We start from the raw sequence: 27303 nt of genomic DNA on the forward strand, positions 1-27303 counted from the left end.
AGCCAATTTATTTTTCAGTATTTGTCGTCTTTAATGTTCCGAAAACAAACAAAATTGGTTGACTTTGAAAAACCTGAGATTCAAAGTAAAAGTTTGTATGACCAGCCGATATATTTGGCCATAGAAATTGAACTCTTGTTAAGAATCCACCCAATTGATCTCTTAATTTTTCAGGAACTTTCATTCGAATTTTTTTAATATATGTTCATTTTACAATCTATATATATATATATATCAACTTTAATTTGTTACATATTAAAAATTTATTGATTTGATCATCTAATAAAAGATAGTATAATGCATAATCTTATGCCAGCTATTTAATTACCATAGTATGCATATTAATTCTCCAACACTTGTTCATATAATTAAACTATTTAGTAAAGTAATTAAATTGATGATTTTAGGAGACAATCCCTATTTAAAATCAGTCTTCAATATCTAACCTAAACAATTAATAATTGGTTGACATAATTATGATCTTTATATATATATGAACACGATCCTTTTAAACTATGCAAGCAATAATCAATAAATCAAGTCTTCTAAATCCGACCAAATAATTAATAATAACAATGTGAATTATGAACCAAAGAACTTTAGGTTTGGTTGTACAAATGCAATGAAACTAGCTATTTAATAGCTTACCTAATTCCTCATTACTAATTAATTAAGTAATTAATAATTAGTTTGGTAATTAAACAATTGCTAATTAATTTTAAACTGATTCTCATTTTATAATCAATATATTTAAATTTTTTCATGAATCAAAGTATTGATTTTTTCAACGGTTTACCTTTGTTAGAGTCATTCTTGCAATAATACACGTGATAGGTACGCACGTCGTGATTTGACAAACACAGATATGTCTATTATACGTAAAACTTTCTTGAAAGAACTAAGCTTTTTTTTAAAAAAAATAATGAATAACTTAATTTGGTAATTAAACAATTGCTAAATAATTTTAAATTCAATATTGACAATTTGTCATGAATCAAAGTACCAATTTTTTCAATGGGTTATCTTCGTTAGAGTCATTCTTGTAATAATACACGTGACATGTACGCATGCTGTAATTTGACGAATACAAATGCGTCTGTTATACGTAAAACTTTATCGAAAGAACTGAGCTTTATGAAGAAAATTGAATAAAGGCTAAGAATGGAAGGCCTTAGGTAGGATTGAAAGTTGAATAAATGGGAATGGTGGAGATAAGAAGATGGGGTACCAGTTGTTAAATGAAGAAGAAACGAGAAGCAATAATAATATTAGTGATAAGAGTTTACTTGAGTGAACCCACCGTTGACTCAACCTTTTTGACTCCATAACGTGCATCGAGCGTGTCGCTTTTGAATTTTTGACCAATTTCGCACTGCATGCATCACGCTCTCTACTTAATTGGAAAAGATTATTCTTAAGAGAACTAGCTAGGGTTTGCTACTTTCGTCTGTGGACCCGAAACCATTCCACCTTAATAAAATTCATCAATAAATAAAATAAAAATATTTCGACCCAACTTGAAGTTGGGACAAACTTTGTTGTCATTACATTACAAGAAAAATGTGATTTTCCTATAAATATTTGACCGAATGCAACAGTTGGTGTTGAAATGAACCACCTCTTTTAACGTAACACAACACTGGTAGGTATTTAACCTTAAGGAGTTAGTTTGACGATCAAAGAGGTTTACTCTCTTCCTTGAGTTATTTGGTTCAAACTTTGGGATAACCTATCACAATAATATTGTGATTTACCTAGTTCTTTAAGTTTGTAGGATGTTTAATAGACCTTAGAGATTAGTTGAGGTGTGTATAACCTGACTCGACACCCCGATTACAAAAAAAAAAACACCTCCAGGTATTTAGTGTTAAATATATTCTATGCCTGGATCAAATAAATTTTTATATAGCATATTAAACGCATAGACCTAGACACTCGATATCCGTGTCTATTTGATACGGGTTTGGAATTTAAAAAAAAAAATGAGAAAGATCTGTTTAAATGTGAACTTTGTTAATTAAACACCAATAATCCCTTGACATAAAATTAATTTAAAAAATAGAAGTTTTTAGATGTATAAATGATGATATTTATCACTGTAGTTGTTAGATATGTCAGAATTCATATAATGCAACCAGTTCAAAAGGTGTATATTAAACTCTTATACTCTTATTATAATTAATGGGCAAGCTGAACTTAATCCCAAGAACTTGATTTGGTCAAATATTAGAAAATCAACAACGTCATCAGACAATATTTATTCAGGGGGTGTCCTAAGGTAGGAAGAGGAGAGCGTTTTGCCTTCTCTTGTTTGTTGCCTCCTTTAGTCTTGTATAGGCTAATTGATTCTAACTTAGGGTTTGTCTTGAGGTAGGGCGGTGTTTTTGTTCTGGCCTCCTTGTACATTCTATTTCTATCTATACATACTTACTTACCAAATAATAATAATAATAATAATATTTATTAATTTCTACATTATTGAACTTGAAAATTACTGTGAAAATATAAGGGTAGATCTTAAAATTCAAAATTTCATATCATTTGCCAAGGAGAGTATGATTAAAGTAGCTTTAATGTTTTAGACGACTTGTGTTTAAGTATAAAAGTTTAAATATATAAACTATTTAGTTGAATATTAATCAATATTATATTTATAGTAATCACTATTCAAAATAGATATTATTCATCCAAGGAATAACAAGAAATGCTATGGCAGATTATATTTCTGAAGTGCAAGTTATTGGTGAATCAGATCATTAAATCTGTGATGAGTGTTGAAGATAGAACTCCACTAGGTTAAAGGTAAATATTTCACATAAATCCTGTGATTTTTAGTCAGTATCCCTCGTGCTTTCTGAGCAGTTAAAATTAAGTGTATAAAACATGAAATATCCCTACAATTGACCTGAATAAAATTGTAAAAATTAAATTACAAAATATTATAATATTCTACAAATTAAAATTATCAAATATCTTAACAATAAAGATAAGAAGGATATACTTGATAAAAAATAGAAGATACCATTAATATTAATAAAAAATCTTAAACATTTTAATTGATATTCTTTAAAAAAAAAAAAAACCTCGTGTGAGTTTATTCATATATATAACTCGATATAGATCTCCCCATCTCCCACTTCCTTACTTTTATAATATGGTAATTAAAATATAGAAAGAGATCTTGTAAATATTATTTAATTTATTGAATTTGAGAGAATAAAAAATACCTCTAGTAAGGTGGGTTCAGGTAGAAAGGAGTTTATTTAGTCTCGGTATGAATCTTCGTCACTGTCCACTCACCTACAAAGATATCTTTAGCTTTTTTTTTTATTTATTTTGTTTTTTTTTGTGACCAGAAGTATTCGGATCAGTTTGTGCGTACTTCAATTAATTTTTTGGGACCTTAAAGTGAATGGTCGGATAAATCTCTTCAATGACCATCCCTATTAGTGTCGGGAATGACCGAATGATTCAAACTCATGAAGACTGTTTTGGTAAAAGAAAATGATAGAGTTACTAAAAAGTTTACACCAAATTTGTGCATCGAATGACGTGACAAAATCCTGACCGTTGATTAATATTAACTGATAATAAATCAACGGTCAGGATTTTGTCATGTTATTTGATGCATAAATTCAGTGCACACCCGTCGATAACTGTAACATTACTCTTTGGTAAAACCTTTGCTCTTTTGGTACTTGACCACCCAGTGGCATTAACATACCCTTAGCTTGGTTCTGAACATAGGTGCCTTAGAAGTAGCTGCAGATATGTGTGTAAAGAAAACGGACCTACTGTTCTCTAATCTCTAATGGCTGTGGGGTCATCATACCCATATTTTTCAATTAAAAATAAAAGAGATTAAAAAATACGGCGGTTACGTGCCACTTGGATTTGGATATGGCCAAACCAAATCCACGTAGCTTTTCTAGTTCTTTGACCACCGAAGCCTCCATTGGAATGAATTTAATGCATTAAAAAATTAAAATTTTTACCACTCAAGAGAATTTCTGACCAATTTTGAGTCCACCACTCTTTTTCTCCCTCAATTTTGTCAATAAATTAGCCGCTTTCTCTTACCATTCTCACTCTTTTAAATCCTCCCCATTTCCACACTCAAATTCATCATTACCATCATCAATCAAACAAATTCTTAATAATTTATTGCATTTTTATTCAACCCTCTTCGTGATTTCATCTTCACTGTGTTTCAATGGAAGATATCGAGGTTCCTGAGTATTTCACTTGCCCTATTTCTCTCCAGCTCATGAAGGATCCCGTCACCTCCATTACCGGCATCACCTACGACCGTGAAAACATCGAACATTGGCTTTTCAAAGGCAAAAACACCACCTGTCCAGTCACCAAACAGCCCCTACCACGAGACTCCGATTTGACGCCGAATCACACTCTCCGCCGATTGATTCAAGCTTGGTGCACTGAAAATGCCGCCCTCGGCGTTGACCGAATCCCCACGCCGAAGACTCCTATCAGCAAGTTCCACGTCATCAAACTCATCAAAGATCTCTGGCGTCCGCAGGTCGATCAAATTCAAACGTTAAGGAAACTGGAAATTCTGGCGGGGGAGAACGAAAGAAACAGAAAGTACATGACTGAGGTTGGACTACCGAAAGCCATTTTAACGTTTTTAGTAACATGTTTCGAAAGAAAATCAGTGGTTGGTTTAGAAGAAGCTTTAAGCATTCTTAATTTTTTCCGGGTTCCTTCAGGCGAAACGAAACTTCTCCTTATTGAAATCGATAGAATCATTGAAGCTCTAACGTGGATTCTAGGGCACGAGATGGAAAATGATTTTGTAATCAAATCTCATGCATTGATAGTCTTGAAAAGCATCGTTTCAACGGCGAGTCCCGGCGTTTTAGAGAGGCTTAAACCGGAGTTGTTACAGAAGATTATTTCAGTTCTTCGAAAAGGGATAAATCAACAAGGAATCAATGCAGCTTTACGTGTGTTATTAGACGCCTGTCCGTCGGGAAGAAATAAGGTTTTGATGGTGCAATCCGGCGCCGTGTTTGAGCTCATTGAGCTTGAATTATCGGCGCCCGAAAGGAGAACCACCGAGCTTGTTTTAGGCATATTGTTTCATTTATGTTGCTGTGCAGATGGACGAGCGCAGTTTCTGAGCCACAAAGGCGGCGTCGCGGTGGTGACGAAGAGGATCTTGAGGGTTTCTCCGGCGAGCGACGATCGAGCTATTTTGATTTTGTCATTGATAAGCAAATTCTCAACTGGGAATAATTCGGTTTTCCAAGAAATGGTCAAAGTTGGAACTGTGATGAAGCTTTGTAAAGTTCTTCAGGCTGATTCCGCGGCTTATTTGAAAGATAAAGCGAGAGGAATTTTGAGATCACATTATGAAGAATGGAAGGATTCTCCTTGTATCAATGGCTCTCTTATAACAGAGTTCAAAATAGAAAATTAAGGTGAAATCTAACTAAATATTACACTTGTTTATATTATATGTTTAATTTTTGTGTTAAATTTAGTTTAAGATCTTGATTAATTGTATATCGATATTATATGATTGTGAACCTAAGAAATCGGTTTTAAATTTATATAATTTTGAAGTGTGACAATATCTGATAGGGCTTGAATTAATTGATTTTTTCTGTTTCAAACGAAGCTTTGGATAATTTTTTGTTTGTTTTGTGAAATAGATAATATTTAAGAATTGAGAATCGACCTTAGAAAATGCCTGGTGGGTTTCTATAATATGAAATATTAAAGATTTTAAATCTACATTTTACACTTGTTTTTATTATATTATGTATTTAATTTTTTGTTTAATTTACTTTTAAGATCTTGATTAATTGTGTATCGATTTATATTATGTGATCACTATTGTTAATAACATGAAAACTATAATTAAAATAATAGTTTTTTTTTCTTGAAAATTGATGAGGAAAATGGTTTGATCTAAAAATCATGTCTATCAGTATAGTTAGTCATAATTTTTTTATGAACATTTCTTTTTTTCTTTTCATAGTGTTTTTCCATTCAATCAAATATAAAACTCACTCAGCGCAAGCATGAAAGGAAAGGAAACACATTATACATGTAGCAATGCATGAATTGTAAATATGATATATATATATATATATATATATATGCATTCTTTTGCTATCATGGAAAATTTAAGTTTATGCAATCTTTTACTATAATCTTGGCAACCTGTCAATAAAAATGCCCAGATGTAGCCAGTTTTAATGAAGAAAATTAACATAAGAAACTACTAAAGAAATAAATAACTTCTTTGCAAGATTAGCAGCATACGGACAATTGCCTATGAAAAAAGTAATATTACAAAAAAAAAAAAAAAAAAAATTACATGAGGTAGGCATTGTTCAAAGTGAAACAGCATTAATCACTACTCTAAATGCCTGGATGGCAAGACATTTAACTCTATTCAAACATTTGAAGTTTTTGAGGTAGTGATTTGCATTTTTCTGTTTTACTGCCAGTCTATTACTTTATTTATGTTTTGTGTTTTAATTTTGCAGTTAGGTGATACTATAGTAACTATACGCGACCTCACAAAACATAAGTCTGTTGTAGTAAGAGACAAGACCAAAGAGATTATTAGAGAGCTGAAAGATAATACTGAGCATAACAAGTTCTGTCAAGAAACACAATTGATGAATAATTTTATAATGTTTTTCATTCATTGTAATTCTAAAATAGATAGGCTAGATACAAGAACATTTACAAAGAAAGAATAAAAGAATTAATTACATAATATTACAAAAAATATCCTATAATTATGAAAGAAATAATATCATATAATTAAGACCATATTTATCTCTTAATTATAGGATATTAATTCTAGCGTTCTCCTTCAAGTTGGAGCAGGGATATATATCAAGCATGCCTAACTTGTCTAAAGCGTAATCAAACTCATTGTTGGCTACGACTTTGATAAGAATGCCAGCTAGTTGATCTTTAGATTTCACAAAAGGAAATATAATGATCTCAGCTTCTAGTTTTTCCTTAATGAAATGTCTATCAATTTCTATATGCTTCGTCCGATCGTGTTGAACTGGATTGTGGGCAATCTCTATAGCTAAAGTGTTATCACAATACAACTTCATTGCATCTTCAGAGTTCAACCCCCAAATCTCTTAGCAAGTTCCTCAACCATAGTAGCTCACACACTTCAAAAGCCATGCCTCTATACTCAGCTTCTGCGTTTGACCTTGCTACTACCAGTTGCTTTTTACTCCTCTAAGTCATAAGGTTTCCCCCAACAAAAGTAAAGTATCCTAAAGTAGATCTTGTGTTATCAGCTGAACCAGCCCAATCTGCATTAGTGTAACCTTCTACCTTCAGATGATTATGCTTAGTGAAAAGTAACTCTTTACCTGGAGCAGACTTCAAATATCCTAATATATGTTCCACGACATCCATGTGAGGTTTATGAGGATCATGCATAAATTTGCTCACAATACATACTGAATAAGTAATATCTAGCCTAGTGTAAGACAAGTAAATCAGTTTTCCTACAAGTCTTTGGTACCTTGCCTTCTCAATAAAAGTTATATCCAAATAATGAAACAATTTATGATTTTGTTCAATAGGAGTATTCACAGGCTTACATCCAAGCATACCTATTTCAGTTAACATATCAAGAATGTATTTCCCGTAAGATAAGAAAATATCATTTTTTGATATGACTACCTCAATCCCAAGAAAGCACTTCAAGTCACCAAGCTGTTTCATTTCAAACTCCGAGGACAAGTGTCATTATAAGTTCTTAATTTCATCTTGATCATCACTTGTCACAACCATATCATCAACATACATAATTAAAGCAATAATTCTACCCTTTCGGTGCTTTAAGAACAAAGTGTGATATGAGTTGTTTTGTTTATAGCCGAAGTTCTTCATAGACTTGGTGAATCTGCCGAACCAATCTCTTGGAGATTGTTTTAAACCATACAATGCCTTCTTGAGTTTGCATACCTTTGTTACATTTGAGTACTCTTCTATAACCGAAGGAAAATCCATATACACTTATTCTGTAAGATCTCCATGCAAGAAAGTATTTTTTACATCAAATTAAATAAGCGGCCAATCCCGGTTAACCGCAATGACAAGAGCTGTTTGCACTACTGCCGAGTTGCTCTCCTGGAGCTGTTTGCACTAGGGAGATATTTGCAGTGCTACTGCTGTTGTTCATTTGCTTCTGGTTGCATTCCTTTGCAGGAACTCTGCAGTTGTAGTGCTGAGAGATTTTGGGTTTTTTGGTGGCTGGTATATGTGTACAACATGTGCGGTTGGCTTTTGTTTATCAAAAGACCTGCATTGTTTTTGTGTTGCTGGTATAGACCTCTTTGAGGCTAGTTAGGTGCTACATAAGGATTGTAAATCCGTGACTCTCCTGTTGCTTTTCTTTTGCTTGGTTGCTTGGGCTTGTCCAAGGAACTTGACTTTGTAGGGATTTCTTTTATTCTTTATATTATTACCTTGTTACCCAAAAGAATAATTAAAAACAGTTTTTTTTTTTTAATTAATTTGACAACAAAAGGATCCATAACTTCACCTTTGTTTTATATATTTATTGTAAGTTTTCTTTAATAGTTTCCGAAAATTGCTAGATTGTATGAGAATAATAAAATAAATTAAAAAAAAAAAAAGGAGTGAGAGAGAGAGAGAGATTCCATCATGTAGTCAAACAAGATGACCCAAAAGAGTGAACGAAAGTGTGAACTTTTCAACTAAGTTTTATTCTTTGGTCAGCATACCAACTCAATAAATAAAAAAATCTCGTTCATATTTACTGGTTCTATTTGTAATTATTTAAAGTAAAAGATCATATTTACTGGTTCTATGAAATTGAACCGCTATACCCAGTTATGAACCACTCTCAAGCCCACAACATTTAATTAAGGCCCATGAATCTTCCTGGAACCTCACCTCAAAAACAAGGGCCCTCCCTGCATGGGTTCTGCTATGTTACCACTCACAGTAACCCAAACAGTTTTTTGTTTTCACATTTTTTAAGAGTTAATGAAATAATCGCCTTGAAACTTGATTAAATTAAAAAAAAAAAGTAGGGTTTTTAAAATAACAAAAATATCTCAATTGTTAAGTTTTAGGTATTAAAATCATGATTATTAGTATCTTACGATACGCGATATATATCTTACGATACGATTCGATACGGGTCACCAACGATACGGGTCAGAGAGTGTATCCTAAACCTTTCGATATACAGTAAAACCTCTCTATAGTCATAATAGTGGGACGAACTAATTTTATTACTATAAGGAGGTTATAACTTAATGGAGGTGTAGTTACAAAAATTAGAGTTTTGATTTTTTATTCTTTAATTCATGTTTTAGTAGTACAGTATTAGGATTTCAATTCATATTTTAGTAGTATTATAATTTCAATTTAGCGCTTCAATTGCTTACTTTTGAAATGGATAGAAGACCGTGTCTTGGAACCAGCAAAGATAAGTGTCATTAATGGAACTATATATGCAGTTGATACATGGTCAATTGATGTGAAGCCATAGACAATTGCCAATGGTTTTAAGCATTGCAAAATTAGGACCCCCGATTTCAATGAATTGCAAGTTACAACAAGTGGACGAGGAAAATAAAAGAGTCATTGCAAAATTGAGTGATCAGATTCGACAATTTCACTAAACTAATCGAATGGATATTAATAGTAGCGGATCCAGAAATTTCTGTTAAGGTGGGCCAAAATAAAAATTAATTATACATTAATATTTTTGTCCATTAATATTTTTATTAGGGTGGGCCAAAATCTATAAATTATACATATTAGTATTTAAAAAAAAAAAAATTTGAGGGTCAGCCATGGCCCACCCAAAAAGAGGCTAGATCCGCCCCTAGATATTAATATGTTCCTCGATCATCCAAATGAGTAACAAATCATGTATGCTTTAACCAAATAAGAAATCATTTTTACAATTAGACAAGAAGATAAAGGAAATAATCATAAGGATGATAGTACAGAAATACAAAAAGTTTCATGCCATGAAGCTCTAAACATGCTTAAGAAGCTAAAAATATTTTGGCTTCAACAAGAAGGTGTCTATGCTAGCAAGTTATTACATATTAGCAAGGTAAAAGATGTGGTAACAACTCTAAAATATAAATCATTGTCTCAAATAACTTTAGACAAATATTTTATTTCATCTTAAATCTTTAATGTAACATAACATATATTTTTTTGGTAATATACAGATAATTATTACTATGTGGAGGGAACTTTCCTTAAAACGAGAATTAGAAAAATTATAACTTATTAAAATGTAGAGTTTATTCTTATTTATAACTATCTCGAATTAGGACTAGAATTTGTTATGACTATGTAGAGTTTATTTTTATATATAGTATCACTATAGAGAGGTTTTACTGTATTGATATGTATTCTACGATATGATACATATCGGTCTGTATCCTTAGAAATATTGATATGACTTTATCAATTTGGGCTGAAGGCCTAAACAAAATTTGGGTTGAGCTGAAATAGATTAGGTTGGATCCAGGTCACCCAACTTGGTTCACTAAAACCCGCCCAAATTTATCCATTTTGCATGGAGAAAGTGAAGAGGAATATGTGTTATCCATTTTGCATGATAAAAATAATACACGTGAAGATATAAAGACTCACATTGATCTTAGCAATGATATGAATGGTTGAGAGGAAATAATATAAATTCCTAATTTTTAATTAATTTTGATTATGTAATACTATAATATAAAATTAATAATATCACAAAATCCGTTAATTAATTTTTGGGATGATATTAAGTTTTAGAAATTTTTTATTATTTTTTTAATTTTTTTTGAAAAAAGCGTATCCTACGATACGATACACGATTCAAAAAATCAGGTTTTCGATACAGGATACGATACATGATTTGACAATTATGATTAAAACAAATGGTCGGAGGATAATTAAATAAATATTTTTTTAGGGGTTTTTATATTATGAAATTGCAACTGTTACAAGAGAAATTTTAGGGATAATGACATGATTTTCGAGAGTTAATCTCATTATTCATGACATTATTATGTGATCTAAATTTTAGAGAGTATTCCCATGATCTTCTTCTTGATTTTAAGAGATAATACTTATCCATAATTCAGAAGATAACAATGCAACATCTCGCTCCAAACGGTTACTTCACCGATTGCCCCGAGCTATAGCTTATTCATTTTTACAGTAACATTTATGATTATTTGAGAATTCAAACATATTGAAAATAGAATAAATGAAGAAGCTATATACTATATAAAGTTTTTTTAGAAGAAAAATGTGTACCCATTTTGTTGAGAGTAATGTTTTGTCCATTAACCAAATTATACTAATCCAAGTACTAACAATTGAAATTTTGAAATTTTTTTTTTAGTTTTTAGGGGGAACTGACGTGGTAAAAAGAAAGGTCTATCACGCCCGCTAGTACTTGGGTTAGTATGATTTTGGTTAGTGCACATAGCATTATTCTTTTGTTGATGCTTAATTTTGACACCAACGACTCACACGTGCAAAATGCTAAGCAGACTTAGAAATTGTACGTGATATGAAAATATGTAATGAGATAATAAATAACAAGCGGTTTTTAAAGTGGTTTGGATGCTCAAAAGCGAATCCACGTCCACTGTGATTGTAATAATAGGTGGTTACAATCAAATCGTGTATAAAGAGCTAAATTATAATCAAGAGAGAGTTTATATATATATATATATAGAGAGAGAGAGAGAGAGAGAGAGAGAGAGAGAGAGAGAGAGAGAGAGAGAGAGAGAGAGAGAGAGTATGCTTTTGAAAACTGAAAATAAGCCAATCCTATGGTTTGATTAATCAAGAAATAATATTCATTTGGAGGTTACAAGATAAGATGCTTAGTTTTTTGTTGTTTTGCTTTTAAAAAAAATTCTTTTATTTTTTAAATTGATGAGAGAACGTGAGCTGTGAATTTTGGTTGAATTGGATAAATGGTTTGGAACTGTAACACTGAATAATAGATTTCTCTTTTTGACGTCACCAGCTAAAAATCTGGGCTACGTCCTATCTAGGGTATGTGAATAATTTTGCTCTTTAATAAAACTCCATTGTCTCTGTCTTCGATTAATTCATGATGTTTGATTTTATATTAAAGGTAAATTCATTAATTCTTTTTTCCAGAGATTTGATAAATATTTTAGGTAGACATTTTCTAAGATTTCAAAAGTAATTTATACTTATTTGCACAGAGATCAAACCATAATTTATCTGAACACACATAAAATCTATGGAAAAATCAATAAAAATACCTTAAATAATCAATTTAATTATTTTTATATTAGGAGAAAATATATTGTTTTCTTAAATAAAATAATATTATTGTTTCTCATAATTCTTATCTAGAGTGAAATGTTACTTACCAAGTCATCATATTAACTAATATAATAACAATAAATAGGTTTAATTTAAATTCCTTAATTACTTAATGTACGCAACTTCATGTTTGTTTCCGTTACTTGTCCAAATTCAGAGATGGAATCAACTTGTTTAAATTAATCAAATACTGTATATATATAATTTAATTACTTTTTAAATTAATTCACTGATTTGAATAGTCAATTAATTTTTTAACCTAAGTTTAGCCTTTTATTTATTTATTAAGCTTAATTATTAAATTTATTAATTCTTAATTTGCTCAAAGCCCATTCCCCCGTTTACTTTGAATTGGTTTCACTAATTAACTAGCTCAAAGTAATGGTTAGTTAGTAGTTATAGTTTGATTTGTTCATATATAATTAATGTTTGATTAGTTCATACTGTATTATTAAAATTTTAAATTGACTATTGCTTTTACCTTTTCCGGTTTGAATATGTGAATTTAATTTCGGTCGTGACATGCAAATTTAAGTTAATGTATTTAATTTAACTGATATATTGAAATGTTCAATTCTCACATGCAAATCAATAATAACTTAATTTTGAACTTGTAATTTTAATTTTATTTATTTTGTTAATCTCGTTTCAACCTTTAATTTTTCAATTTTCCAAATTATATCTCCACGTAATTTATGAAATTTAGTATTTGCATTTTTTTAAACGACATTCACCAAAGAGAATTTTCATTATATAAATATATAAATTGTTGATGCATGGGTTTATACCAATCACAAGTACGTGGTTAACAATGTTATAACCAAGTAGGATATGTACGTAATCTTGATTGATCAGCAATAAAATAATGCGATGGTAAATGTACAGTAATTAACATAAAGTATTAAAGAAAAAAATAATTTTTAAAATGGTTTGGATTCTTATAATGCAAAACCCACGTTCACTGTTATATTATTGAATATGCGGGGTAAGCAATCTGCTTTTACAAGAGTTTTCTAATGAATTCTCTATGACCTATTCTCGTCATCCCCCAAAACAGATTATCATGAGGTTTATATAATACCCGTGACAAGGTTGAGTTGGAATAAACTCGAATTCGATAAAATAGGAAAATCGCACGATCATTAGCCTTGATTATATGATCTATATCACGAGATATTTACATCTCAACTAGGGATTTATCCGTTTAGGATCTCCCACACAACATAAATCGACCATTTAAGAATCATTGAATTAGCTTAATGTATATAATTATAAAGAAATTTATATTTATATCTATATAAGTAATTAAGTATATTAATCAACCCTAATGAAATCATGGAAGCATATAATGTTTGATATGTTAAAGGAACCATATAAAAAGTTGGTGATTATCCAGCATTATTATTATTATTATTATTATTATATAATTTAACTAAATTGATAATGCTTTATAGCCCGAGATTAGTTAATATTTCTATTTTAGCATGTGGAGATCATAAAAATTAAGGCTGATTATAAGCAATTAATCAGGCTTAATCCCACTTTTATTATTTAATTATATTAAGATGTCGATTTCATCCACTATCTATTCATAGAGATTAATTAGTTAATTAATCATTTACTTTTGAAATAATAAAATATACCTGTCAATTTAGAACCAAGTAGGGAAATAAATGTGATTGTTATGTTATGATCTAATCATGCAGCATTTATAGGTTTCCCCATGAGTAAAATTTATAACCTAATTATAGTATAATTACTTAATATTTAATATTTGCTTTATTAGTCTATAATGGAAATCATTAATCAAGAGAAGAATGTTTATCTTTTCTCAATTGTTTAGTCCACATTCGTCTTAGTTCATCATATTTGTTGACCCAACTTTATTGAAAAAATAACAATAAATTCACACATATATAAATAAATCCTTAAACCGGCCAGCACTAATAAACGAGATTTAAATTTAAAATATATATTTTTTTTTTAATGACCGGGTTTGTCGGTTGTCCGGACCAGTTCATACACTCTTCAACTAATCCCCTAAGACTTTGGAACTACTGATTGGTAAAAGCTCCAGTGGCTATCCTTGTTAACAATTGAGAAGAAACTCGGACTCAGAATCTCTTAAGTAATACATTTCAGAGTCTCTATCGAACCACTCGGTCACCCAAAAATAGTTAATTTAAAATAAATCGTTCACATTAAATATATTATTATTATTATTTCTTTGATTTTTTGTTATATACAATTTTATTATGGTTATTCGGCTATTTGTAAACAATATTTTATTTTGAACAGCCATTTGATTAAATGCATACATCACTAATTTTTTTTGAAAATTGTTTGTTTCATTTTCAACTTCTAACAAAATTCTTATATATATATATATTGTTGTCTTTCTATTTAATTAATAGAAATTTTATAATATGTTTGTTTAAATTTCAACTTCTAACAAACTTTTATATTTTTGTATCGTATTTCTATTTAATTAATATTAATTGTTGATTTTATGGTGTAATTTTAAATAATTTTTGTCAAAATAAAATAAATATTTATACTATAAAACTAATAAAAGATATAGTAAACACAATGAAGCATTTATATTCATACCAACACCACGTATAATTTATAACCACAAGATTGTTGAATTCAAACTCATTTGGTGGACTACAACTAGACACGTATCCAAAAAAAAAAAAACATAAAACACCATTGGTAAGCACTTAATTGAATTTGACAAACATTATTTTTTATTTATTTACTACCAAAAACATAAAAATACAATACTAAAAAAAAAGTAGAGTCAAATAAATGTAAAATAATTACATTATTATTGCCCTGTTTCTTCTTTTTTTTTTTTTTTTTTTTTTTTGCCTAACCCAAGCTTGTCATGAGATAGGTTTTTGGTGGCTTCATTGCTGGTATGTTTTCGCATGTGTTTTTTTCCTAATCCAAGGCCAGTCTTGTGATAGAAAGAAATGTTTATTTTTTATTTAGTATTGTATAGGCTTTTGTTTCCGCCCTTATTTATGGGTTGTCTTGTGATAAGATGTGCATTGATTGTTTGTTATTTTGTGTTGCCCTCTTTGCAAAATTTGGCGGTGGCAAACCATTGACCTTAAATTAATTCAAAACTCTATTTTGGATGGTTGAACTTCACTCCAAAAATAAAACAATAAAAAAGTCAAAGAAGAAAATGACTTATAAATTGAGAAATTATATATATATATTTTCAGAATCACACGGCTATGATAATGCAAACGTGCGAGCCTCTCCTCGCGCCCACACAAAATATAAATTGATAAAGCAGTAAAGTAAAAGAATTATTCTTTTGACGAAATTCAATTATTCCTTTTTTGGCTTAATTTCACATTAATTTTTGTGACCTTTTATGCTTTTGGAGCCGGTTGTCTTGAGTCTCGTGACGTCCTCACTTATCCAATTAATTATTAATGTTGAAGATAAGCATGTTTTATTTATTGACGGCGGAAGTGCATGGAACACGTCCAGTCAGTTGCCGTGTGCTACAACTGTCTCTCAATTTTGATCACATGGTAATTAAGCAGTTGATTAAGTAATATTGTCCGGATTGGCCGCATTATAGTGGAGATTACTGTAGTGAATTTTATAATAGCATAAAATTATTTATTTATTATTTAGTTTGATTCAAGTAAAAGAGTTTATCGGTTTTTTTGTATTTTATTATCGAGGTATCCGATCAGTTTATATGTATTTCAATTAATCATCAGAGTTCATTGAATACGATAAAAGTTTAATGTTCAAATTAAACTATAAATGTAATAGATAGTTCCAAAGTGATTTAAATCCACGAAGTTAATAAATAGAACAAACCTTATCGGTTTTAAATTATTGAAAAATATCCAAAAAATTATTTAAGGACTTGATATGATTTTTTTTTGTTATTCCGTTTCAAAAATGAAATTAAGAAATTAAGGAAGGATCCCAACAATCAATCCAATTTTTATTATTAATGTGTATTATATATTATTTTCAGTCCTCGATACTAATGTAAACCTTATTAAATGATTTTTTATTTGATTATAAGATCATTTCAATTGCATAAACTCGGTTACTTAAATAAAATAAAACTAAATCTTATTGAATCATATCGAATAATGGAGGATATTAATCTATTTTAAATATGATTAAAATGAGCTTCTAAAAAACCCCAACCTTTGAGCTTTTTAATATAAAATTAAATCACATTTGATGAGTTAATTACCAATTGAAAATCTAATTTCAATTAATTCCTCCAACGATTAGTTGATCTAACCATGAATCAGATACAGTTCACGAGCTTCGACCAAAATTGAAAGTAACCCATTAAATATCATTAATTAATTAAACAAATAAATTGGCTAGTTTACACGTATCTGCCACAAAATTAAAACAAATAAAACCTTTGACACTTCATCTATAATTATATGGTCAAAAGCCTTTACATGAGATTGAGGGTTGACTGTTGACCAATTTTGCTATACCAGATACATCCACGTGTTTTTCAAATTAATCAAGTGGAATAGATTTGTCCACTGCGTGCACCAAAAAATTTCGTTTTCCTACCGTTTTAAATAAAACTTTTTATTTTTTTATATTTTTAGAATAATATAATTAAAAGTTTCCATCAATGATTGCCACCACGAAATACTTGTGATATATATTTTTTGTCTAAAGCTGTATCTAGTATTTTCACGTAGGAAAAATGCCAAAAAAACAATATCATCCAAATTTCTTATCCTAAAATATTAAGAATCTATTTGATTTTGTGCTAAGAAATATAATTTTTGAAAACAATAATAAGATTTAAATTTTTTGTTGTATCTTAATATTTTGAATATATAAAAATGTGTTTGATATAATATTAAATTTTTTATTATTATTAAAAACTACATAATATTGTAAAAACGACTTTTAATCGTTTTATAATTTTACATTGATTTTTAAAATTATATTCAAAAACTGTTTTAAAAAACGGTTCAACTCATATCTATCAAATGCATGCCCTAAAATTTGTTGTATTTTTTATTTTCTAAAAAATAATGTATTTAAAATCTATATCGAACATGACTTAAATTTTTATTAATAATCTTTATAAAAAAATTTAATTAATTAGCGAGATTTTGTTTCACTTCCCCACATTTTCTCTTTATCTTTGTGATTAGATTAATTAAAAAAAATCAAAGCTAAATAAACATGATTAATTTTAATGAAATATTAAATGGAATTCTTTATACACTGTTGGTCAAAGGAAGTAGAACTAAAGAGTGAAAGGCAGCAGCCACGAAAGGCACTCAGGTTCCATGTTTTGTCGGCAGCTGCAACTGACTCAACGCAGACAATACACGATGTTGACAGAGAAACCAAACGGCAAACACAAACACAACTCTTCTCTTCTTAGACAGAGAAAGTCAAACCCATCTTATTTATCACATGCAAAAATTAAAAATTCATAATTAAATCCAAAAAAAATAAAAATAAAAATCAATCAGCCGTTTGTGACCTGGTACTTAATTAAAATTTTGAGCTTTTCTAATTTCTTCTTCTCTTTGAAAAGTCAATCTCAATCCCTCCCTTCTCTTTCTTCCGTGTTTTTGACTTTGTGCTTTTGAATATCTCACTCTTATATTTATAAAACCTAATCCTCTCTTTGCCACAACCAATTCACAAACTTAACTTCTCTCACATACTTTGAATCTAGTTCTCTAAAAGAAATTCAAAGTATCACAAGTTTCTTTTTAGGTTCAAATTCATGGAGGAAATTGATGTTCCGCAGTATTTTCTGTGCCCAATCTCTTTGGAGATCATGAAAGATCCGGTGACGGTGGCAACGGGGATTACTTATGATCGTGAAAGCATCGAGAAATGGTTATTTTCCGGCAAAAATAATACTTGTCCGGTGACAAAACAAGTGTTGTCAACCGATTGTTGTGAGTTGACCCCGAATCACACTGTTCGGCGGCTGATTCAATCGTGGTGTACTCTCAACGCTTCTTATGGCATTGAAAGAATTCCAACGCCGAAGCCGCCGATCAACAAAGCTCAGATTTCAAAGCTCATAAGAGATGCAAAATCATCGCCGCAGTTGCAGGTTAAGTGCCTGAGGAGACTGAGATCAATCGCTTCGGAAAATGATACAAACAAACGCTGCTTTGAGGCTGCAGGCGCGGTCGAGTTCTTGGCGTCGATTGTGATGAGCAACACTTATTTTGTATCTTTTGAAGAATCAAACGGAGACGGATTCGATTTCACCCGGCTGAGCGATGAAGCCTTAAGCATTTTGTGCAATCTTCAATTATCCGACATCGGGTTGAAGAATCTCTTGAACAAAAATGTGGGATTTATTGAATCGTTGACACAAATCATGCAACGTGGAACCTTCGAGTCTCGAGCTTATGCAGTTTTGTTACTGAAATCAATGCTTGAAGTGGCGGATCCCATCCATCTCATAAACTTAAGCCCCCAATTCTTCATCGAAATCATCCAAATTTTGCGTGACCAAATCTCCCACCAGGCCTCAAAAGCCGCACTGCAATCACTCATCAATCTTCTTCCATGGGGTAGGAACCGAGTGAAAGCAGTCGAAGCCAGCGCCGTTTCGATCCTTATCGATCTTCTCTTGGAGAAATCCGAGAGGCGGGATTGCGAGCTCATGCTAATGACGATTGATTTTCTTTGCCAATGTGCGGAAGGAAGAGCCGAGCTGTTGAAGCACGGGGCGGGAATGGCCATCGTATCGAAGAAGATACTTAGGGTTTCGCAGGTGGCGAGTGAAAGGGCTGTGAGGATTTTGCTTTCCATTTCGAAGTTCTCGGCGACCCCCGGTGTTCTTCAAGAGATGTTGCAGATTGGTGTTGTGGCGAAATTGTGTTTGGTGCTTCAAGTTGATTGTAGCAACAAGACGAAAGATAAAGCTAGAGAAATACTGAAAAATCACGCTCGGGCATGGAAGAATTCTCCATGTATACCGAATAGTTTGGTTGTATCATATCCAGTAGCTTGATTGATTCAGTGAGATCGTTAAGGAGAGGAAGAGAATCATCAATTTGATTCACTTTTTTCTCTATTTTACTTTTATTTTCCATTTTTTGTATATAAGTTGTTGATTATACAATTATAAAAACAGATTTAGATGAATCAAAAGTTGTGTCCACTAAATGTTTCGTGACAAATGCAATTTTTGTTTTTAATTTCAATTTGCATTTAATGATCTTTGAAGTAAAAAATTTATATGGGAATGAGTTATAATACGAGTAATATTCATCTATGTTATCATCTTTACCTTTTAGAGAAAAATTTGATGTGAATTTATTGAATTTACAGAAAGATGGATGATTTGATTGAAATGCAGTGGTATTGACAATCCAAAAAGACTTTGAATTTTGCATAGTTTAGAATTGACAGGAGTGAAAACAAATTTGAATGAAGATCATCTCATAGATATATAACCATGTCATATATATATTTTTCTTAATTACTGGGGGTGTCCGGACTAGTTTGCACGTATTTCAATTAATCTTTCGAAATCCTAAAAGTTCAATCAGGTAATCCTCCAGTGGTTACCCCTATTAGCGTATGGAGAGACTCTAACTTAAGAATTTAGAAATCTTCTTTTGTTCTTTTACCATAACCATGTCATATTGATGATTAAAAATTTACAATAATATTATAATTTTTTGTTGCATATCATGAATCTTTCATTTTACGTTACAATTCATCGTATAGATTAATTTGTATTACAAATTTTATATTTGTTCAACATAATTTTGGATAAAGTTCATCTCTTAATATAAAATTTGTCTAAGCAAAAACCAAATCGATTATTAGTTAGTAATAAAATTAAACAAGAAAGAAAAGTAGATTTTACAAGAAATTATAAGAAGTTTAGAACTTTTAACTAAAATAAGATAAAGAAATTAACTATACAAATTCGATAAGGCTAAACTGGTCTACACTCTAAAGAGACCACTGTAGATTTCAGCAGTGAATCTAAAAACGAGTTAAAAATCAAACCCTAGAAGCTGCAGAGCAGGTGCATGAATGGTTTGAAGATAAAAATTTGGGTCCAATAATGCCACTCAACTTGGCCGCAAACCACCTTTGAACATACCCCATTTGGCGGCTCCATCGGTCGGGGTCAATTGAAATATAATTATTTTTCTTCTATATATTTATATTTTTTGTCTTGAAGGTGAAAGGCTAGCTGCTGATTCGTTGTATGTATTTTAATCACTCTGTGGCTGGTCCATTCTCCCACCAAAGTAAATGAAACTATACCCAGCCCCTATGAACTTTGAATGTTCACACCAGCTACCATTTTCGTACCCTTTCTAATTCATCAATCTCAACCGTCAACTAAGTCACTCCAGATTAATTTAATGGCCAGTTTAAGTTTTGATCAGAAAATTAATACAGTTGATTAATGTCTTTCTCTCTAGAGTTTTGACCCAAGATCAGTTAATTTAATTTCATCAAGTCTATTATAAATCCAATACAATTTATATAATAATGTACTTTAAAAATATCATATTTAAATCTAATTTCAATCATTTAAACGTTGTTCAAATTTTGCATTAAAACTTATGTTAAAAAAATAAAAAAATGGGACCCTAAAACCTAATCATGCATATATTATCTAATATATTTCAATTGATAACATAAAAATTCGGTATTTATTATTACGAATATACTTTTAATTTATCAACATAAAATTCATTTATTTTTGACACTAATATTATATATATCACTTTTACAAGTGAGTTCGCCGCGTGCCCTCTCCATTTGTCTTCATTCATGACCAGTCACTGAACTTTAGGTGGTCATTTGAATTTCTTTTTAAAAATGTTTAGTCTAAAGTTCTCTGAATATAAATTTTTTTCTATTAATTTTATATAAGTATAATTAATTAATATGTATGTTAATATAATTAAGTCATACTTAAGTTTTCTAGTACTGAAGAATAAATAAATTTAAGGATTGTATTTTTACAAGTCAAAAAGATCATATTTTTTTAGTTAAATGTAATGAAGGATATATTTATTATGTTATGAATGTGAACTGTCATCGTTTGTTGAGAACATTTAAATCAGAAGACACAAGTTTCAATTTTAAAGTGTGAATGCAATTTATTCCTAATTATGTTCTTCAATTTTCTAGAAGCTAAATTTTAATTAAGACTTTAATTAATTAACTACATTTTGATTTAGACTTTAATTTTTCAAAGACTATATATTGAAACTACACCATTCATTCATGTCAACGAAAATAATGTCATTTAACTTAAAGGGGTTGGTCTGGGGTCAAGAAGGTTTACTTCTTTCATTGACTTTTTTTATTCAAATCACCTTGAAGTCACCTACCATATTTGTGGTTTACCTTAGAACGTTGGGTTTGTAGGGTGTGCAATGGGCCTTGGGGATTAGTTGATAATATTAGGCTTGTAGGACTTTCAATAGACTTTGGAGATTGGCCGAAATATCTGCAAGCTGGCTCGGACACCCTGATCATAAAAAAAATAAAATAAAAAATAAAAAATGCAATTTTATTTATGATTACAATCGAAATTATGAATCATGATTAATCCGTTAAGTTCATAATATTTAATTTTGAACAATTATGCTTTAATTAATGGGTTATTAATTAAAAGGGCAATACTATACTTACAACCTAATCTCACAAATTTTCTCCCACAACTTTGATGTAACAGTTCATAATTGGTTAGCTTGCAATGGATCCCACTTGTTAAATTACGAGTTGACCAATTACGAGTTGCCATGATGGAGTTGTGAGATAAAGTTTGTAAGATTGGGTTCTGAGTCAATCTTTATTGTAAATATTAAATTTTGAACAATTATGCTTTAATTAATTGGTTATTAATTGAAAGGGTAATACTACACTTACAACATAATCTCATAATTTTTTTTTTCACAATTTCAACGTAGTAGTTCATAATTAGCTAGTTTGTAATGGGTCTCACTTATTAAATTACGAGTTGACCAATTGCGAGTTGCCACGATGAAATTGTAAAATGAAGTTTGTAAAATTAGGTTACGAGTCAATTTTTATTGTAATTAAAATGTTCACATTTGGATTGTGACTCTTCAGACTCTATATGCATTACATAAATTGTTTTTTTTCTTTGTGTTCATTTATTATTCTTATCTTTGTCTCACGTATACATTTATGGACATCAGAAGACAATTAGAAATCGAGTTTTTTGTTTATTTACACATAATATGCATCACAATAAGTAATTTTTTTTTAATGTTCTTTAACATATATTCTGAGGACATACATACACATTAAGAATGAATTTGATATAAGAAGAATACGATGAATTTAAAATCGTATAAGTAGAGACAATACAGTCATCAAAGTAACCAATAGTCAATAAGGATTAAGGTTAATAGGATTGATTATTTTCTCTTAAACTAAAAAATATGATTAATTTAATTAAATTAACATAATCCATTAAGCAAAATTTTAGACTCTTTATCCGATAAGATTGTCGACACTAAATAAGATGATGGTTGAAGTTAGTTATTTTCTTGGATCTTGGGCGTGCATTACTGGGATCATGTGTTGTAGCTACCATTCGCAACTTTCTAAGCTAATTAAATTTTAATTTAATGAAACGTTGAAATTTTCCCACCAAACAAACATAAAATACATATATTTGATTTTAATTTGAATTTCAGAAGTTTGGATTGGATGCATATAATGTAATGTTTACTCTTGAATTTTTCAAACTTGAGCATCATCATGTGGACCAATTATAAATAACTTTCGTATCTATAATATATTTGGAATTTAAATTCATTTTTCAGGATGAATATCAAGTTGAAATTAGGAGGCTCATTAAAAATATATAGACAGTCCAGCAGGACTGTTAATTTAATTAATTATTGAGATTTAATTAATGTATGTTAGTAATATCATAAAATTGGGATTTAAACTCTTTTTATCAAAATATATTTGTTATATTATTATTTTATTTTAATTATTAGTTTTTAAAATGATTGTCTACTCATCAAATATAAGAGTAATTTTCTGTTTAATCACTTAAAAAAATAGGTTTGAATTTAATATTAGAACTTATAAGGATGAATTAATAGATATAATCACTTAATCAATTGTTTATAAAATATCTCAATTTAACAAAGACAAAAAGATGAAATGAATTAATTGGAATAAGATAAGTAACATTATCATTTCCAAAGATTAAATCTCTGTAAATAAAGCATAATTTTAAACTATAATATATAGTATTATTTACCTCTTTGAGCTGAATTGAACAAAAAAAGTACCTCTAATTTTTTTTTTTCCCCAGGAAAATTGGAAAAGCTTGAGCACAGGTACCATAATCAGATATACTTAATCGTATATCTGATTGATCTATACATAATTATATATTGTGAAAAAAGGAAAAAGAAAAAACTTTAATGTAAAATCAAAATTTAATTTCTCAAGTCTTGGTGAAAGTGTCATCACTTGAGAAATCAAATGGACTCCAATTCCCAAATAAAAGATTTGGATCTTGAACCGCTTGATGATGATGATGAATACCAGGTCCAATCAACGGTTCTGGTGTTGTTGCTTCCAAACTTTGATGATTATGATTCAGATTCACCATTATTTGTGAATTCAGCCACATTTGATCTTCAGTACTCGGCAGTGGCGGCAATATTGATTGATCTTGAAATACAGAATTGTAATAAATTTGATCATTATTATTACAATTCTGATCTTCAGCTGCTGGTATCATTTGAACTCTATTATTATTGGTAGTAGTAGCATCCAAATTTGTGCAAAACTCGAGTGATGGATCGAATTCACCCGGAAATTCTTGGATTATCGATTCGAAAGCACAAGAATTATTCGCCTTGGAATTATCTGGCTGTTGATTATTCAAGAAATTTGCATAAACAAGAGCAAGATCAATATGTGAACCGGAAGAACCCGGACTTGAAGTATTGCTATTAATTTCGCTTCCACTAGAATGTGAAGAAATGGCTTCATTTGCAATCCCAAATGCGAAACCCTTTGAAGGAACTGCATTATTGTTGTGATGATGATGATGATCATCATCAGTGGATAATCTTACGGACTTACCTCTTCGGTTCTTCCGGCAGCCGCCACCGACGGGGACATTCCGGAGGGACCCACCTTTGGTCCAGTATCTTCTACAGCCTTTGCAGAAGTATCTTGGCTGAGTTAAGCTGTAGTTGTTGTAGTAACAAAATTTGGTATTTGAAGAGCCACAACGAGGGCAATTTGGTGACATTTCAACATTAGGTTTCCATATTGATCCTCTCTCCATCATCACCATTAATGGCTTTTCAAATTCATAGACTTCATTCAAGTCTCTCTCTCTCTCTCGATTTCTTGATCATTTGGAGAGAGAGATTCTGTGTGAATTGAAGAGAATGGGAGAATGTTAATTAGGGTTTATAAAGAGTACTGACGGAATCTACTTGTTCAGTATTTAATTATAAATTGAAAATCTTTTTACGTAAAACTGAATTCAATGTTGAGTCTGGGTGTGCTCCTATTTACTTAATTTACATTTAAACATTTATAATTAAATTACTAATTAACATTCATGGGGTTATAATAAAGAGCCATGTGTACATTATATTTAATTATAAACCAATTTTTTTAAAACTAAAATCTTGATTCAATATTGAGTTTACGTATTTATAAGTTTATATTAAACATATATTACAAAAATACGGACGTCCGTATCTGAGAAAATATGAATGGCGAAGTCAAAGAGCAAATGCATGAAAGTGTATGGGGTCTTGGAAATGTGTAATGAAGGTCGAGCATGCACGTGAGAATGACAGAAGAAAGGGCAAGTTGGGGTTCCGGTGCCGTGAAGGACGATGGGATGACAAGCAATGGTAGCACCCCCGGAGGCAAAATACAAGGTGTCGGTGTTTTCAATACGTGGCGGGTTGTTATTAGTGGAAATGAAGGAAGTGTAGGAAACAAATGCCTCGAGAATATCATTCAAGTTTCTTGTAAGAGCAGACGGGATTAATGGATTTATATTAATTTAATTTAAATTAAACTAAACTAATGTTCTCATTTCATGTAAAACCGGCTTATTAATCTTGTAAAGTGGGGGTTTAGATTTCGATAGGATAATAAATGTGTTTCTAGGGTTTGCATTCGTCGGGATTTGTAGTGATTTTCACCTGAATGGCCTCAATTTATTCATCCAATTTTTTTTTTTTTTTTTTCTGTTATAATTAATATATCATTTTGCTTTAATAAGATAAATATATATGCGTTTAATCAATCAATGCGATCGAATCTCACAACTGATTTTAATAAAATAAACTTATATGTATTCAATATGTTTATCACGATATATAACTAAGAACGATTGTTCAGACAATGAATTTCTTCTTTATTTGAATGTCTTATATTTTGTAATTTGAAATCATAATTATTGGGTTTAATAAAATAAGTTATACCCAATTAACCAAGGGATATGAAAAGAAAAAGAAAACGGAAAAAAATAATAATAATAAAAAAAGAGAAGATGATAAAAAGTGTTTCTTAAAGAAGGAATGTCTCAATGGAAAGTCGGTAGTAGAATTTTCTTAAATTAGTATCTGTGGGATCGTGTGCTTCTTGGATCATGCAGATTTCTTAAATTTATTATGCTTCGCAATTTCGAGGATTAATATTTTTAATTATTTTTCTGATTCCACCTCATATTATAGTAATTTCTTTCCTTATTTTTAAGAATCTTACTGATGTTGATGTGTAACTCGTTTCTAGCTCAGGTTAATGCCTATTTTTATTTTAAGGGGTTTTTGACTTCTATAAGATTCTAAATGAAATGGAAACAATCATAAACCTATTAAAAAACAGATGGGTTTTAGTAGCAAAAATAAACCCATCTCACCTCTCTCCCATTTACCTCACCAATTGTTGGTAACAGTCCGATGTTTTCGTTGATTTATTTCTACGATTTTTGGTCGATTCATTCATCGAAAATCACATTCGTCGCCATCTTTTCACTCACCGGCCCTTTCTCTTCAAAACCCCCCTCCCAACCTTCAGTTGTTCGTCGATCATTGTCCAAATTTCTACGGTTTTTGATGAATAGTAAAATTAGTAACCTGACCCAGTGAAGGCCATGAGTCCCAATTCAATCAGTTCAACTAGCTGGGTTTTAAAACACTGAATATGCGATCACTTAGAATTAAAGTAATTTGCTTGGCTCAAAAAAAAATTAAAGAGCTTTTGATAATTTTGTAGGAGAGTGTTTAATATTTTTAAAGAGGTTTTAAATATCTTTTTAGAAGATTTTTGATATTTTTTTAAGGGGTTTTTGAAATATTCTAAATGAAGTGGAAACAAAATATCATAAAGACATAAACCCATTCAAAAACAGATTTGATTCACTCTCTATATTCGAGAAAATATTGTTAAAACTTGAGGTTTGTTTAAATCCTAGACATTCTAGATATTCATCATATAAACATATTTTTTTTAATAAACTATAATAAATATATAGAGGATTGAAATAAAAACCAAGCAAGTGAAGCAACAATAATTACTAGTAGTACTTCCCACGAAAAAAATCCATGAGTCTAAAAGTTTGAGGATGCTTGATAAATTCATTTCCAAAGTGATTATGATTTATTCTAATTTATTAAAGGTTTCTAAAGATTATGTTAGTGTATAATACAGCGTGTACAAAGCTTCATAAATAAATTCCCCAGGTAGATATTTACATCTCATGCCAAAAATGTACTACTGTACAAAGCACTAACACAAGTACACAACAATGGCGATTTTGGGTTAACCAGAACCAGACAAGAAGTTCCACAGTTTTACACAGCCTTATAGAGCCCATCTATATTTTATCAGCTTAAACGAATTGAGCTACAGATC

General features: G+C 30.3%; 3 protein-coding genes across 3 annotated transcripts; 2 read left to right on the plus strand and 1 right to left on the minus strand.

Moving 5' to 3' along the window:
* The first annotated feature begins 4105 nt into the window (after positions 1-4105).
* LOC116142441 (E3 ubiquitin-protein ligase PUB24) lies at positions 4106-8452 on the plus strand. The gene is made up of 2 exons (XM_031427858.1): positions 4106-5444; positions 6522-8452. The coding sequence occupies exon 1, from the start codon at positions 4214-4216 to the stop codon at positions 5441-5443; it is 1230 nt and encodes a 409-aa protein (XP_031283718.1). The 5' UTR covers positions 4106-4213; the 3' UTR covers position 5444; positions 6522-8452.
* A 9577-nt stretch (positions 8453-18029) lies between these two features.
* Positions 18030-19586, plus strand: LOC116142426 (E3 ubiquitin-protein ligase PUB23). The gene has a single exon (XM_031427840.1). It carries the CDS (start codon positions 18143-18145, stop codon positions 19391-19393), a length of 1251 nt encoding a protein of 416 aa, XP_031283700.1. The 5' UTR covers positions 18030-18142; the 3' UTR covers positions 19394-19586.
* Positions 19587-23854: 4268 nt separating this feature from the next.
* On the minus strand, positions 23855-24709 carry LOC116142404 (dof zinc finger protein DOF3.5-like). The gene has a single exon (XM_031427822.1). The coding sequence runs from the start codon at positions 24707-24709 to the stop codon at positions 23855-23857; it is 855 nt and encodes a 284-aa protein (XP_031283682.1).
* Between the last annotated feature and the right edge of the window lie 2594 nt (positions 24710-27303).

The sequence above is a fragment of the Pistacia vera genome, unplaced genomic scaffold, assembly GCF_008641045.1.
Source record: "Pistacia vera cultivar Batoury unplaced genomic scaffold, PisVer_v2 Contig408, whole genome shotgun sequence".
In the NCBI taxonomy this organism is placed as follows: domain Eukaryota; kingdom Viridiplantae; phylum Streptophyta; class Magnoliopsida; order Sapindales; family Anacardiaceae; genus Pistacia; species Pistacia vera.

Bases quoted from the DNA above. Each gene is read 5' to 3' on its own strand.
- LOC116142426 (XM_031427840.1), top strand. From the start codon at position 18,143: ATGGAGGAAATTGATGTTCCGCAGTATTTTCTGTGCCCAATCTCTTTG.
- LOC116142441 (XM_031427858.1), top strand. From the start codon at position 4,214: ATGGAAGATATCGAGGTTCCTGAGTATTTCACTTGCCCTATTTCTCTC.
- LOC116142404 (XM_031427822.1), bottom strand. From the start codon at position 24,709: ATGGAGAGAGGATCAATATGGAAACCTAATGTTGAAATGTCACCAAAT.